At 47.2% G+C, this 16,820-nt stretch overlaps 1 protein-coding gene across 2 annotated transcripts in view; it reads right to left on the bottom strand.

The window, feature by feature from the left end:
* The window catches only part of CACNG2 (calcium voltage-gated channel auxiliary subunit gamma 2), a 51,783-nt gene extending 39,837 nt beyond the window's left edge, over nucleotides 1–11,946 (bottom strand). The window contains exons 1-2 of one of the 2 annotated variants that reach the window (XM_059472008.1): nucleotides 11,672–11,946; nucleotides 10,982–11,127 (exon numbers count right to left, since the gene is read on the bottom strand). In XM_059472008.1, the coding sequence (XP_059327991.1) occupies nucleotides 10,982–11,123 (142 nt within the window). In that variant the 5' untranslated portion in view covers nucleotides 11,124–11,127; nucleotides 11,672–11,946. Of the gene's footprint in view, nucleotides 1–10,981 lie in introns of both variants that reach the window. The other variant, XM_059472007.1, reaches the window with a different exon arrangement.
* Nucleotides 11,947–16,820: the final 4,874 nt, after the last annotated feature.

Raw genomic sequence — 16,820 nt, 5'->3', positions numbered from 1 at the left:
TGAGAGACCCTATCATCCTCCCAGGCTTCCTCCCAAATTCTTCTATTGAACTTTTTCTGTGTATTTTCTCTTCCTTGAAAGAAATACATGGCTCCTGCTTTTGGAGACACATGGGCAGCAGGAAAGATTAAAACAACTCCATGTTTGGAAGTCTTCGAGGTCTAGTCCATTGTCCAATTCCCCCCAAGCCTAGAAGATATGAAGGAACTGGTTATTTTTTAAGGAGCAGCTACATGTCTCCACTTCTGTTATTTCACAGGTCAACTTACAATTTCTCTCTGTGCTGCATACACTGAGATCATAGGGCTCCAGGCAGGCATTTTGAGGAATATCTGGGACAGAAGCTTCTACACCAAACTGTAGCATCCCCCATACCAAAAGCATGCACTGCAGTTGTGCTTGGAAGTAATTGGAGGAGAAAGGAGCCTGGAGATAGCTATTCCTGGACCTTTCCTCACTCCTGCCCAACTGCATTTCCACAGTGCAGTGGGGATCTCAGTCTCTCACTCAATTGTTTCCACTGGACACTGGCCCCTCTTGCTGTCCCCAAAATAAACTAAAAGAGCTCTTCACCCTGCATAAAATGTTCCTACTGTCTGTGACCAATTAGGAATTCCCAAACACAGGGAAACCATCCATCCTGTGGTTGTGAAATTCAGTAAAACTTCATAGTGGCTCCAACCCATTCCCTGTACTTTTTGTCTCTGAATATTTGATTTCCGTCCCCCTCCCCCCTGCCTTCAGGCAGGATGACATTCTTTTCTGCTCAAGTCCTTTCCGTCCTTACAGATCTTGAAGCTCCCCAATTACAACCACTTTTCTTGCGATGGTGACACCTTAAGAGACAACAGCAGCTGCCTATAAAGGGCCTCTGCCATCTGTTTCCTCTGCCACTTCTTTGAGACAGCTCTAGTTATATACAGAAAAATATTTATCACAGTTCATTCACTCCTCACTCAAAAATGAGCAAGAGAAAAATGCCTTCTTTCATGGTTCTGCCACTGCCCTTCAAAAATCCATGACCCTCAGCCTAAGGAAAAGGACAATGCTTGAATCTAAAACAAAGCAGCAGAAATTCCTGAAGGTTGGTCCCTTGAGACCCTGTACCCTGAAGGCAATTCTGGGGGGCATCTACATTTGGGAATGGCTCCTCATGGCTGCCTGAAAGGCAAAAGTCAAAATCAAACCACTTCATCTTGAGTGCCAATCTTTCATACCAATCATATCTGAAAGGAGATGCATGTGTGCACATGTGCACACATGCACATTTGAACAGACTTAAGTTGTGAATCCTTTTCCACCACCTCTCCAAAGAGGCTGGATGGGATGGGATCGAGTCCTCCTCCTACCCAGGAGGACTTTGGGCTAGAAATGTAAAGGGAAGAGGGGAAATGTCATCAAGGGTTAGGACTGTGGGAGAAAAATCCACACATGAGAGATGATGTGGAAAAAAGGGAAAAGATGAAGAAACAGCGAATTCTGAAGAATGATGAAGAGAATGAAGAAAACTGAAAACCAAAGGTGAAGAAAAATGAAAACCAAAGGTGAAAAAAAAAATTGAACTAAGAAAGAAAAATATTATGCAACATCCTCAGGAAGAGATGAAGCTTCAGGAACAGGTTCTCAGAAATTTACTGTTTACAATGGACAGGTCACAGTAAGGTTGCAGAAGTCAGCAAATAGGGTTGGATGAAAAGTCGTTTGATTCACAGTGATCTGTGATACTGAATGAACACAACCATAAACTTGGGAAATATTCAGTGTTCAAGCATTATCCATCTCACTGCAGCTACTTTGGTGATATAAACAAGACCTGAAGAAAGAGAGAAGTTCCCTGAGTGATAGCAAATTTAAGAATGAAATGTTGTTATGAAGGAGTGGGAGGAGAAAAATAAAACCAGCACTAAAAAAAAAATATCATGTTCAGAAGGAGAATGAAAACTGAGAAATAGGAAGAGAAAAATCAGAAAGGGATAGAAAATCCAAGGAACGGAGGTGGATAGTGTTATTCTTTATTTGACAGAATGTATTCTTTATACAACAAGCTAAATCAGAAATTTATAGGTGTTTGCTTCTAGCAAAAACACACATCAGAAAAATCCCTACCCATGAATAGGATGACATTGCATTCTCAAGTTTTTGTATACCATCCTCATTTTCTGTTTTTCACAGCTAGAAGATAGGAGTATATGCTCTGGGGGAATAGGAAATGCAGCATAAAGTCCATATGCTTCTCTGGGGAGTTATAGATTTGACAGGAAGCTAGCATAAATACTTTAGTCGCCTGTGCCACAGAAACAGAAGTGGATTTCACCTGTCCTGCAGGGCTTGATATGAAAACTCTGATTGAGTAGCTTGGAATTTTATGGGAGAGCTTTTCTGTAACACAAGGAGAATAAGCAGGTCTGGGAGACAGAAAGCTGTCAATAAAAAAGGGAGATTCACATAAAGATAGAAATGCAGAAAGAAGAGAAAGAGAAATGTGAATGCCAGCAAGTTCATGATCACCTCTGCCATTTTACACACTCACCCATCCAAGGTGAGGAATGTGTATGAGAATTTTTGCCCCACAGGAAGAGCAGCCAAATAGAATTTTCCTAATGAGGGTGAAAGATGATGTTAAAGAAGGAACTGCTGGACTTGGTGAACAGCTGGCATAAGTAAACGCAGAATCTCATTACCTTTGGGGCTGTCTCACCCACTCACACTAGAAGTGAATTTAGCCCCTGGTTGGTTGGGTACGTCACTGGCGGAGCGGGGACACGCGGTGACCTTGGGGGCATGGATGCTGGAAGCACGCACAGCCCTTCCTCAGCCTCGCTCTCCCCTTGCCTACACGGGCAGCGTAAGCAGTGTGGCTCCGTCCGAGTCCCTGAGGTCACATCAGAGCAACGAGGGGAGAATTGGCCTCCATCTCTTGTGCACAGAAACACTACAGTGCTGTACGTCATTGCATGCCAGTGCAGTCATCATTTCCACAGATACAAGAGGAAAGAGACACCCTTGTTTCTAATTTCCTTGTGATAGCATCAGAGACCCAAAGCCTATTGCTTTCTGGGAAGCAGGGACTTCAACAACAATAATTCGTTGCACATATATAGCACCTTCATTGCCAGCTACTTACTTTATACCCTGGGGTGTGAAGAAAAAGGACTCCACTTAATTCCATATGCTCTTAATTGCTCTCTATCCCAGATCTTTCCTAGCAAAATATGATAGAAATACCTAAACTTACTGTTAATTTGTCAAATTAGGGCAGTCATTGACACCAGCAGAAATGCAGGCCTAGTTTGCATCTTACATTGCAGCTGCACAGCATAGCATCTAGAAACAAAAGAAATGCCAGACTAAGTAAATCTGAGCTCTGTTTAATCCCTGACAAATGTTTCAGGGAAGAGGCAAGAACCACATGGCAGTCAGATAGGGGATAGACTGCCCTTGTGAAATGTTATCCTAGTTTTTTATGGCGACTGGCTTAATTGCTGAATTACAAAACACCCAAAATGCTGTTCACATCCATTAGGAGGACGCTTAATTTTCGTGAACTCTGTCGTAAATGCCCACTTGCTTGCTAAATGTTGTTAAAATCTTGGCCATGAGAGCTCCAGTGGCAGTGAGCTCCACAGCCCTGATATGCATCAAATGAGAAAGCTTTAACTGGGTCTCCTGTGACTCATGTCAGGTCCTCTTGTCTGTGTGTTACAAAATGGGGAAATCAAGAGCTACTGATCCACCTTCTCTAGTCCATTCATTATTCAACACAATCCAATCACTTTCCCTCTCGTTTACCTCTTTTTCCAGGCAAACATGCCTAACCTTCATACACAACCTTCCTACACTTCCTTGTCCCTGTCCCCCTTTTATGAACCCTATTCTGACTTTGCAACATCCCACCCTTGAATAACCTTTGCTTCTGCACTCTTGCTGTCCCCTTTGCTTCACTCCTTATGCTTGGGGACTTGCTGGTGGTGGGGGGTTTTCTGTCTGCAGCCATGTGCTGCATTAGACCATTAACAGCAATGTCCCCATTTCTGGCACCCAGTGAGTCACCACGGTTCATGTAGAGCCCTGCATGGCACACAGTCCCCCTTTTCTCACCAGCCAGTGATACCCTCTGCCCCTCCTCACGTAGGTTCATTCAGACAACCATGGGGCTTGGAGCCCCCAGCCCCATTCACCTCCCCACCTTAGGTATTCCTGAGAATCCCAGAGAAAATCATTCCCCTGAAAACAGTTCAAAAAGGACGACTGCTCGCTGAGACTCTTCTCCCTGACAACCAGAGATCCTTCACTGTAGTGCACAACAACTGCCCCAGGGTTATGGCTTGAGAGACCCTTATTTTCCATTTGGATCCTGGCCTGATCCATGTCTGAGGGTTGCCAGGGAGGGCATTTAGGGCTGCCATGAGCTCCTTCCAGCCCAGTTGCTGGCTGCACGCAGATGAGCCAGCTCATCAGCTGAGCTGCCAGTGAGCCCTCCGGCCATGGGAGGTTGGAGGCAGCAAAGTGGAGGGAGCTTGGACTGACCACAGGCAGTGAGCAATGAAGGGAGCAGAGGGAGGGGCTCGGGTTTCAGCCCCCTCAGAGGTAGCTGGGCTGTGAGTAAGAGGAGACAGTGACAGCAACCGGTGTCATACACTGCTTTGAGGAGGGGGCACTGGCTGGAGAAAGGAGGAGGGGGACAGCCAGAAAGAGGATGGAAAAGTGTTTATTTAGAGCACACAGGCAGCACAGTTCCAAAAGAATGGGGTCCTTTAGCTGGAGGGAATGACTATATGAAAGACAGGGGGAAATGATGGCAGGGAGAAGAGGAAAGAGGATAGAGAAATGCGACAGCAGCAGCAAAGGGGACGGAGAGGAGCAAGGACAAGATAAAATAACAGAGGATAGGATAATATAAGATAAGATAGGATAATATAACAGAGCAAGGGGGATGGGCCTCAGAGAACTTGGAGACAAACAGGGAGAAATAATGAAGAAGATGCTTTTGAGAGAAAGCACAGAAGAGACATAAAGATGAAAGGGAAAAATAAAGAGGAAAAACAGGGGAGGGAAATGAGAACAAATTAAAATGGAGATGGATAGAATGAGTCAAAGATGGAGGATGAGGAAAAGCTGGGGTTATATAGAGAAGGGAAAAATAACTTTTAGGTGTATTGTATTTACACTGCGTTCTGCATATGCCTAAGCAGAGGCTGCCTAACTGGGTGGCTGCTGCCTTGGATTGGGGGCTGAGCAGGGAGGACATAAAGCAGGAACCCTGTTGTAAGCCATTCCTCCGGCAGCAGCCCCCTTCTCTCCTTGAGAGCCCCCTGCAAGAGGGAAGGTTTCGTGCCCGTGAAAGGAAGGCAGCAGCACATCCCCTGACAACGAGTGCGATATGGAAGGGAGAAGCAGCGCAGAATGGAGCAGCGAGGGCTCCCCCTGGGATAAACCGGGTATGCTTGATTGGGAATCTGCTCTTAAAACAGGGGCAGGGGGCAGAGCCATCTGAGAGCCTGAAATGTTCCCTGCTCCCCCCGGCAACCGCCTCGCTACTGCTTTTAAATTAAATAAATATGGAGATTCTGCTGTCAAACCTCAGTGGTTCTCCTCCCCCAAAACTCTTGCTTAGATCATACCAAACCGCAACCAAGTGAGACGGGGGCTCAGAGGGCTGCATGGGGAAAGGGATGGGTTAAAAGTGAAACGTTAGATAGGAATAGCTCCTGGTCTCCCTGGCAAAAAGACATTTGTTCTATCTCTGTGTAATTTCTTTATACATTACTGCTGCCACACTGAATCTCCATGTCCCTCCCACTGCATTTCACTCTCACTCTTTTCAGCAAGGCAATTTCTGGTGCATTTCAGGACAGTATTAACCCATTCCTCTTTCTCTGTCAGCAGGAAGATTCATAATTTAAAAGCAATTTAGAAGTCTGTTCTATCAACTCACTAGTGAGGAACAGCATTTCTTTGTCAGATCTTACAAAGGAGCTGAGCTTGCAGGTCTCAACCCCTCACATCCCTGTCTTCTCTGTGACTTCAGTCAGGTGTGAATTTAAGCTGAGAGGAGAACCAAACCCACCCAAGTCTGGGATCCTGAGTAATTCTTCCTCACCATCTGCCACCCCACTTTTTTAAAATCCTTTATCTTCTTCTTCTTCTTCACCCAAGGCCTGTCCAGCTTTGAATCCTTTTTTCCCTGTCAGATGTAATGCCAACAACAATCAGCTCTGTGCCTGGTCATTTCCTTCTGCTGCATTTCTTGGCTGGGCTAGGATGCTCCTGGTCCTGAACTGTGAACACATGGAGACTCTGATTTAATCTACTGCTACACACACTGAATTTTCAGATAAGGCCCTGGATTAGGTCAGCAAGGATGAAAGAAAACGACCCTTTGTAGATTTATGGATCCTCGGAAGTAGGACGGCAGGCAATTCTGAGAGCAAAACTAGGGACACTGACAGGAAACAACAGCTGAAAGAAATAAAATCATGAAAGGTAAGAAGGAAAACAGAAAAAACCTGCATATAAAATGGATATGAAAGGAAAGAGGTTCACCAGGAACAAACAGCAGTGGGAGAAGGCAGTGAGAGGAAGCGACGCAGTGCCAGAATCGTCTGGCAGAAGCTTGTCCACTGCCTATGCCCTGCCTCACTTTGCTGTCAGCTCTTCATTTTTGCAAACACTGGATCTGCACTTAGCTCTCATGAACTGTTCAGATATAACAAGCTGGAAAGGGAACAGATCAGCTCATTAATTCTCCTTGGGAAGGGTCTCTAGGCAGGAATTATTTTCTCCACCAACATCCATTCAATTACTTGCCTTCACACCAGTCAGATCTACAGGGATGTCTAACCCCATGTGCATCACTCATGCCTGCCTGCCCAGGACTCTTCTCTCCCGCCTTCTCAGTACAAAAGCCTCCCAGACCTATCCGTTTCTTAATAATAATGACAACATGACAAAACCAATAACCTACAGATATGAAATACATTTCATTTGCTTGCTTCATAAGACCCTGATAAGGCACCATCCCTCACTTTTTGAGATCCTGTAGGAGATCTACAGGAGTTAATGAAAGAATTAGACAGGGCATCACTCATAATAAAAAGCGGTTTTAAACATTCAGTGCCAAAAAGGAATTAGGCTGGAATATCCGCAGCCATTTCAAAGTTGTAAGAGGTGCAGCATCCCTGTGGGGCATGAGCTTGCAGATCTCAATTGTTCAGTGCTCGTGTGTGTTTTGTATCTATACAGCTAAAGGGTGGAGAAAAACCATTTTTCTTGAAGGGCAGAGACTTTTGAATGGCCCAGAGACACATTTGGACAACCCCAAAGTCTAAGAGAGAATCATCTGGAGGAAGATTAGGGAAAAAATCAGAAGAATGATCTGCAGTAATGTGAACTGACACCACCTGTCTGCTTGAGTCCCAACATGGAGCAGGGGCTCACTGTAGGACACAAGAAAGGGGGGAAAGAAATCCCAATAGAGGAGGAACTTCCCAAATTGCACTCTTCTTTGAAGTAATACAAAGATCTGAAAGTGCTGACTGAAAGTCCATTGTAGGGAATAGAATGACTAAAGAGAGGGAAACCCAAAAATTGAAAGCCTGGGAATGAAATTCTCCAAGACGAGCTTGCAATTCTGACAACAATGTATCTGTGCACAGAACCCAAGATAAGTACTCACATCCATTTTTGCTATGGGATCTCTTGGCCAAGAAGAGAAAAGGCAATTTAGTATGATAACTTTAATATGAGGTGTCCACCATCTCTGACAGCCTACAGTGTTGACTAATGCCAGCGTTCCTCCACGTTTCCAGAAATGAAGGCAACATTACAGAGGCTTCCTACCAGTAGCAGATGGCAGTCTGAACTCCTCCTTTGATTATTTTCTTGTTACAAAGCCTCCTGCCCTCCTCTTCACTACCTCCCTCACCCTACAGACCTGCCCTGACATCTACCCCAGGGAGAAGAGTGCCTGCCCCACATCCTTTATCATGTGCCTCTGCCACACCATGGGGAGGCTGTGCACAGACCATGGTTTTTGTCCTTTTTATAGCCTCCTGAGACGAAGCTCTTTTCTCCATAAATCTACCCACTCTATGTATCATGGGGGAAAGGTGCCTTTGCTGCATCCTTCTCTCTCCTGTTCACCAGCAGGAAGCTTTCACCAGGGAGAGGAAATCAACCAGAGACACAGTTCTGATTCTTTATGACAAGAAAGAAGATACCCCCATGACTAAGTTGATCAGACATGACAGTAAGAGCCCTGCCATCCAAGGGCTGGTGGGGATATTTGGCTGTGCTGTCCTGGGACCAAGGGAGTGCCAGCCACCACCCCATGCAGGCTGTGGGGCTGCAGGAAGCCAAGCAGAGGCATCCCAGCAGTGCCAGTGCCAAACCTAGGCTGTGCCACCTCACGAGGCAAATCCATGCTCAGGCCCTGCTCAGCACGTGCCCATGGGGATGGTTTTGCCTTCTGCTGAGATGCTCTTGAAACCAAGTCTTTATCCAAGTTTTAGTGCAACCTGTGCCCTCAGGCATGGCACTCAGAGCTGGGCTCAGCTCCCCTGTGGTGCATTGCACCCTCCTACCCCACTTGCTGCTGCTGCCCAGCATTGGGGGGCTGAGGGATTGGGCCAGCCCGACCCTCATGGGTGTGGGGGTGAGTGAGAGCACCCTGCCAGGGCCATGCAGCTTGTGCTCAGGCAGAATTTCATGCCGTTCATGCAGGGCTGTGAGGGTTTTAGCCCACTGGAGAGCATCAGCAGGGAGGGCAGGGAACCTGGGCTGGCAGCACAACATTGTGGGGGCTGGGGGCACTTCAAAGCTTTTAATTGGAAGCATCCTGGCACATTCTTTTGCCATGCAAGCCACTTCTCAACAGTGCCTGTGGGGTCCTGTCAGATGTAAAGGAGAAGGAGCCCCGAGCTCCTCCAATCTGACAAACCTCACCCGCCCCTTCCTCCTCCCCCTCAGACCGCGTCCCTCTGGGTACGGCTCTGTGGGCAGATAGACATGATCTGAATTCACTGCCTCTCCTGGCTGGGGTCCTCATACCTTCTATCTCAGCCCCAGCCTCCCTCCACCCTCCAGCTTGGGGACACGGCTCAGGAAGGGAGTTCATCCCTGCAGCCTCTCTTCCCTGCATGGCTTTGCATTTGGGCTTTTTTTTTTTTCCTCTCTCTCATTAATTTTTAATTAAGGAGATGTCTCCTTCCCTGATTGTAATGAATATCTGTGTGAAAGGCTTTTCATTTTTTATTAATATATACCTCTATGTATTTATCTATTTGCAGGAAATCTGTGCGTGTGTGTGAGCAAGTGTGTTTAAAACATCCCCCATTAATTTACTGCTATTGATTTTCTGGCGTGGATACAGCATATAGTATTCAGCATAGAGCTCCTCTGCAGGATATGTTAAAAGGCAGCAGTTTGGGTTGACAAAGGGCACTAAATGCAGTATGCGTCAAATAGACCATCGCTCAATGAAGTCACTTAGCTATTCAAAACATGTCCAGCCATCACTCAACCATTTGCACCAAAAACGGGGGGGAAATTCATGCTTCTTCCAGGACACAACCATTTCCAAACAGCAGCTTTAGCTTTCTTTGGTGAGAGACATCAAAACATACATAGTTTATTTTCCCCTTCCCCCTGCCTTCCATCTCCCAGTGCCGGGTTAAGAAAATAATTTCTGCGGTACCCACTTGCCGTTCTCTCCCGACAGGGAGCTCCAGGCACACCCAGCTCCAGTGGACACCGGCAGGCACCGATCTTATCCCTGCATGCCCATGAACCCCAGCAGCCCACTGTCCAGCTGGGAGCTGATTCACTAACAGGGCTTTCACAATGGGCTCTAATGTGCGCTCCTGTTCTCTCACTCTCTCCTCACTACGTGTGTAACACAAACCGTGCATTTACATTGCTTGCCCCTCTCCCTCCAGCACAGGCTGGAGACCACCTCCCCAGCCCACATGTACGCCAATAGCAGTACTCAGCAACACATATTTAAAAGCGAATCACTGGCCCCTCTTTTCTTTCCCTCTCCCTTTAGAAGGTCTGATTCCAGAAGTTGGCTGCAGTGGTGTCTCTTCTGTCATCAGACATGTCACTGAGTTGCTGTTCAGTTTCACCACATCAGGCTTCAGCTGATTTCTCCATTCAGAGACTTGTTTATTTTAAGCCTTTACTATAAACCATAAAAAAACCCCAAAACCCCCAAAACCAACGCCAAACAAAACCCACCTCCCAACAACAAACGAACTGGTGAAAAACCCCAGCCCCAAACCAAACCAATCAGCAGCAAACTAGACCCCTCTGCATCCAGCCCAGTGAGATGTGGTTGCCTACAGACATTACAAAATGCTCTGAACTCTGTTTGAGATGACTGGTATCATTCTGTATGAGACATTTTGGATATAGCACGGTTGCTTCCCTTTCTCTCTTTTTCCTTCCTAAAGTACACTAAATTGCATCCAAAGTGCTTTGCAATCACCTCCTCCCCACATTGCCCCTCACTCACAGTCTTGTCTTTGCAAATAAGCCTTGTGCAAAGAGAGCAATTATTTCACTCTCTGGTTGCAGTCGGAGCACGGCAATAACACAGCATTTTGGCATTGCTTAGTGAGGCAATACAAACAAGCTGAAGACAGGCAGACTGCACAGTTGCTTTTTGAAAGGATCTCTTGGTGGTTTTGTAACACACACATTATTCTAGTTGGAGGGAGGAAGTGAATTTTTGGAGAAGGTGGGAGTGGGGAGGGTGGGAAAGAAGAAGGAGAAGGGAACAGAACAGTGAATGTTTTGCCTGTCTTCTTGCCTCTGTGCTCTGAGTAACTGAGCCCACCACTCTCAATCCACCGTGAAAGGAATGAAGTGAGAAAATGGTGGAATGTGGAGGGATTTATTGGGGGGAGGAGGGAGAAACGTGGGGTGGTGGGAGAGGAAGGGGTGCGGGGGGGGGGGGGTGTGGAGGTCCAGAATCAAATACCTTCTAGGCAGCAGGTTCTCCATAATCCAGAATGGGTCATGACTTCCTCGTTCTTTTTGCTGGTTTCGTTCTCACTGACAGTTTTAGTCTTGCAAACCCCTCTGGAGTAAAGCCAGTAGTCGGTCCCCACAGCTATGGTCATCAGGCTGAAGGCAGCGAAAGCACCAACGGTGGTTAAAAGCATCTGAACACCTCTGTCAAAGAGCCCCATAATTCTTCATTATACAAATACCCAACCGCCTTCTGATTCTTGGGGTGTGTGTGTTTAATAAAATAAAAGAATAATAATTCCGACTAATAATATAATGGGTATAGAGAGAGAGAGATAGATATCAAAAAAGGGAGGTAAGAAAGCCCACGGAAAAGAGTGTAAATTAGAAAGACCACACGGGAAGAGGCTTGCCTTTTAAATCGGAAACGTTCTGGTTGAAATATAAAAAAAGGAAAAAGGAAAAAGAAAAAAAGAAGAGAGAAAAGAACCAAGAAAAACCAAACAAATAAAGAGAGAACCCCCCCCAAAATGAGACGCCTTAATCCCTTTTTCTAAAATTCTGGTCTCCAGTTTCCATATGTAATGGCTAATTTGGAGATGGCTTCCACAGTGAACAGGGGAGCAGCAGCAGCATCCTCAACACAATCTCTCATTATCTGGACCTAGACAGTTAGAGACTGTAAGAGCAGAGATGCAACCTTCAGTCTTCTTGCTTAGCTCTGCAGCCTGCGCCATGAAAATCCTTTTCCTTCTCAGTTATCTTCCTTGGGTTTTTATTTTTTTTTTCCCCGGCAGCGGCAGTCGCTCCAATCCTCTCTCACTTTTTCTTGCTTGCTTCTCCTTCCTTTTGCTCGCTCCTACCACCAAGCCAGAGTGCCCAGTATACTGTAAGCCCTTGATTTCAGCTGAACAGGTGCCGAGGTCTTGCCTCCCATGGCTTTTCCGCACAGCCGCGGCGCTCGCTCCCGGCGGAGGTGGGCGAGGAGAGAGGGGGGCTCCTGGAAGGGGGGGTTGGGGAGGGGGAGGAGGGGGACAGGCGCGGCGCCCCTCCCGGGCGGGGGTCGCAGAGCGGAGCCCGGCTGCGGCGCCCCCTGCCCCGCGGCGGCCCCCGGCGACTCCCGGGCCCCGCTACTGCATCAAGCCGGCGGCGGCGGCGGCGGCGGCGGCGTTGGCGGCGCGGCGCTGGACGGCTCCCCCGCGGCAGCGGCGGCGGCGGCGGTGTCGGTGTCGGCGCTGGCCGGCGGTGCTGCAGGACAGCTCCCCGGGCGGCGGGGCGGGCGGAGCGCTCCCGGGCCGCCGGTGCTGCAGGACAGCTCCCCGGGCGGCGGTGCGGGCGGAGCGCTCCGCGGCCCGCGGTGCTGAAGGACAGCTCCCTGCCCGCGCCGCCCGCCCTGCCCGCGCCGCCCGCGCCCCAGCATCCGCGGGCGGCAGCCTCCCTCCTCCTCCGCCCCGCTCCGCTCTGCGCGGGCAGGCACAGGCAGCAGGCAGGCAGCGAGGGGCGGGGGGGGCAGCCTGCCCCCGCCCTGCGCCTCGCCCGCCGCTGCCGGCTCCGGCAAGGGTCGCTTCCCCGCGGCCGCCGCGGAGCCCAGGGGAAAGACGGCGCTGGGTCTCTCCCTCACCGATCGCCTTTCCCCCCACCGCCGCCCCCCAGCTCAGCCTCCTTCGCGTCCCCGCCGTAGGTACCCGGAGCTGCGAGTGCGACCCGCACACCGCAGTTAGACCCGCACAAAACTTCAGTCAGCCGTTTCTCTCCCCGGGAGGCAGGTGAAATGTAAGGTGGAAGGGTAATTTAAAAATAAGCATGTATTTCTGCTCTTATTGCTGTTGTTATGATTTTTAAGTGCTTGCTCTTCACTCTTCTCGGGTTTGCTGCAAGTTGCATATGTCTTGGTGTTGCTCGTTTTCCGTCCCTCTGCCTCCCCCTGACCAGCGTTGTGTCAATCCCCGTGTTCTTACTTTGTCTTTGGGGATTTCACTGAAATCCCAATGCCTGCTCCAAGAAGCAGACATTTTGGGAAGATTCTTCATGAGAAAGGACAATTTATGATAATTAGTATCATTTTGTTAAGGAAAGACACAACCAAAATTGAATACCTCCACCCCCTCAACCCTGGGAAAGCAATCCACCTTTCACATCCTCATTTTACACAGAAAGACGCATGAGCTGAATGGATGCAGACTGAAATCTATCACTGCTTAAGTTTTCTGTGTCAGACACAACCCGATAGTACAGGGAACACATACAAAATTGTGCAATACTGACATCTAAGTATGTCATAATCCTCTCTCTCTTCCTCAGCAGTATCATTACACCAGGTTAATTACATTAGTCACCTCCTGGTTCTATACATGTAGCTGCTCATTAATGCAACAATCATGAAGAAAAGAAATAATCTAATTCTTGATGCAACCGATTTTGTTTCTCTGTGATCAGATTCATTGTTCAGTGAAAAATTAGACCAGGAGATCTGCTTGAGGTTCACTGCTGCTCTATGCGGGGGAGCAGTGCTGGGGGAAGGGGGTGCTGGGAAGTTGAACCAGTTGGAGAGCTTCAGCCATGCTGCAATTTCATAACTCCAGTTACCTCTTCTCCCTACTCCCTCTCTGGGTGCAGACTGGGACAGGCCTTCCAGGGCAATCTGGCCCAGGAATCATGGACATTAAGGGCTCTATAGCAAGCAGTCAGGGGGCCACTGGCTGCCCTACAGACCCGGGGTCATTTCCCCCATTTGGAGGGCACAATCCAGGCTTCCCTCACAGCTGAGACTGAGGTAGAGGTGTTTACCAGCAAGCAGTCATGGTGTCCAGTATCAACTATATACAAATCACCACCAGCAGGCAGAAGAGGACCCAGGGAAGGCAGAAAAAGGGAGAGGTCATAGAAGACAGTGCAGGTTGAGATCACTGAAATCTTCTTTGTGGACAAGCATAGTACCTAGTTCATCTGGGGGAATCCTAGCCTTGCCCTCTGCCATTGGAGCTGGGGGGGCTCTTTCTGTACCCTGGAGCTGCTGAACAGCTAGGGGATGAACAAGGGGGCAGGTGCATGCTGTACTCTGCATTTTTAGTACTCTGAGTACAGCCTGCTGCAAGAATGTGGAGGATGGTAGTTTGTGGGCAGGCTCTCTGAACTGTTGTCCTTGGTGCAAAGGAATTTGGGAGGCAGAGGGATGTGGAGAGCACGCCTAAGATGGTGGGAGATTATGGCTCTATAAGGGATGGCCTGTGCTGAGGAAGCTCCATGAGGCTCTTAGCTTGAAAGCTAGGGAAGATCACCCAAGAACCTCTCCTCCCCTTATATATCTCCTGAAAGACGGAAGGGGCCTTGAAGAGGAAGGCATAAGGGAAGAATAAATAATTCTTGGAGCTTTGAGCATTTTGTTTTTGTGTTAGTGGTTGTTCCTTTCCAACCCCACCTCAATATTCAAATCTTCTCATTCTTCAAAGAAAGATAGAAAGCCTGGGCCAGGAGTCTGAAAGATTCTGAAGAAGAAAAATCTTCATTTGGCTATTCTTGCACTTAAATCCAGCAGGCACAAACATCTCATATGTGGACAAGAAAACCACTCTGGAAATTTGGACCTCATACTTCCAAGGAAGGCTGGCTCTCAGTTACTCTGTACTCTCAAATACTGTATTACAGCAACAAGACAAGGCCATGTTCTCTCCAAAGAAATTGCCAGTGTAAGAAGGCAAACGCAGGGTGGCAATTTCTATAATCTCTGGCTAACAAAAGTCAGACCTATGAGAGCTCAGTGCATCGCAGGATCAGAACTGAACATGGCTTCCTGCCTCACACTTCCCAATTTCCAGAAATAATTCTCTTCCTACTACCCTACTTAAATACTCCTAGACCATTCACAATAATCCCTCTACAGTTCTAAATGCCACAAGAGAAGAATGGAACAAAGGCAATGCAAATGCCAGACTGTCCTGTGTGACTGCTTGTGCTGTGGTTAGATGCTGTGCTGAGATTTCGTCTTTCCTACAAAGAATCATTAAAATTATAATACAAAACAAGAATACAGAATAAAATCACTGTGGCAGATTTTTACAACAGTCGCATCTTCTGAATAGCGCAACACAGAATGACATCTATAGAAGAGTAAGGAGAGAGAAATTAATAGTCTGGAGGAAATAGAGAGATTTTAAATTACATTTTAAATTACTTGAAATGAGAAGCTGATGAGACAGGGAGCCACAGGAAGTCTGCTTCCAATGGAAAACCAAGAGTGCTGCTATTTGTGGAGAGAAGGGGCAGTGCTGTAGGAAAAAAAGGGGCACGAGAAAGATGCAGGAAGCGAGATGAAGGGCACAAAGTCGGAAGCAACTCCATGGGATGGTAATGAGACTGAATAGTGTTTGTGAATTGAGTGCTGCAGTGGAGCTCTTTGGCACATAGGATAAAATCAAACAGCAATAGTGTATAAAAATTTGATCTAGGAATCTTCATCCTGGGGAGGCCAGCTGAGAAGGAGCTGTTGTAATGAGCTGTAGAAGAGATAGAGTTGGTGCAGTTGCATTTGCAGGCAGAGCAGAGGTGTTAATAGGGAAATGCACCAGCAGAGGAGATGTTAGAAAAAACAAACTGGGGTTAGGGTGATGATCACAGAACTGGAAGCCAATGGGGCCGAGAAGAGAGAAATGAGATATGGCATATAAAGAGAATGAAAATATAATATATTCTACTGGGGAAGAAAAAAAGTCACATATCTGTATTGTTAGAAAAGCAGATGGGGTGATCAGAGCAGTCATCACTGACATCCAAAGCAGAGGGTCTCAAAGCACTTAAGAAACATTATTCGCATCATATCTTCATACTGGTGCTTTTCTTAGCCCAGTTCAACAAACTAGAAAGCTATGGAAAGATTTGTGGCTTTTGCCAGAGACCTGCAGGTGAAGGAGCTAGAGATGGAGATGATAAACGTAGGGAGATAAATGCAGATGGAAAAAGCCTCCCTGGGCCTCTCTTCTTATCTTCAGGTTCATGTAACTTGAAGATCAACAACATAGTTTAAACATCAGACAATCAATACCACAGCAAAGTCATCTCTAGTGTAACCCTGTTACCAAAAATTAAAGAAGAAGGGAGATACAGGATATGGACGTCTATCAATTTAAATGAGCAGATTTCCATGCAAAATGGGTGCGGGTTCTGCCCTAGGAGTGCCTTAAAAAAATCTTATGACAGGCAGGAGTGGACTCTGGTAGGCACCAAGTATGAGATTCTAATGCTGCCATACAGAAGTCCCTCAGTTTCTCACTTATGTCCTCTTCCAAGATAAATCTTGTACAAATGGTTCATTTAGCCTCACAACACTCCTACAAAGTAACACGTTCATTAGTTTGCAGAGGCATTGGAAAATCCAGAATGTGTTCAAAAAGCACACCAAAGTGAAGGTGTTTGCGCTGATTTTAGTGGTAGCTGGGTGCTGCTATGAATGAATTGGGTACCCCAAGATAAGTGTTTCAGATTTAGTCTTGAAGCTACAACTCCTATGCTTTCCATGTGAGACTCCTTTTCCCCTTTTTCTTACACACCTTTTCTTCCATTGAGTGGTATATTTGAAGATGGTTGGGAAACAAAGAGTGTCCTCTCATGAGCCCTGAGGGTTGATTTCTGCAAAAAAGGAATGCCTTCCTTCTCTACTCAGAAGAGATAGTTGGAGAAGACTGAGATACAGGATGAATTTTCCGCCATGATGAGTTGCTGCGATGTGAACTGTTTTGCCTCCCTTTCTCTTTCCATGCTATGCTAAGGTTTGTATGTACAGCAGCCTCGTAATCAATAGAAATAGAAAAAAAATCAATACCTGCAACCCATTAGCTCTAACAGAGGGCAGGCTG

Source organism: Ammospiza nelsoni, chromosome 5 (genome assembly GCF_027579445.1).
Source record: "Ammospiza nelsoni isolate bAmmNel1 chromosome 5, bAmmNel1.pri, whole genome shotgun sequence".
NCBI lineage: Eukaryota > Metazoa > Chordata > Aves > Passeriformes > Passerellidae > Ammospiza > Ammospiza nelsoni.
Note: the sequence above shows the minus strand (reverse complement) of the source record. Positions and strands in the feature narration are given on the sequence as shown.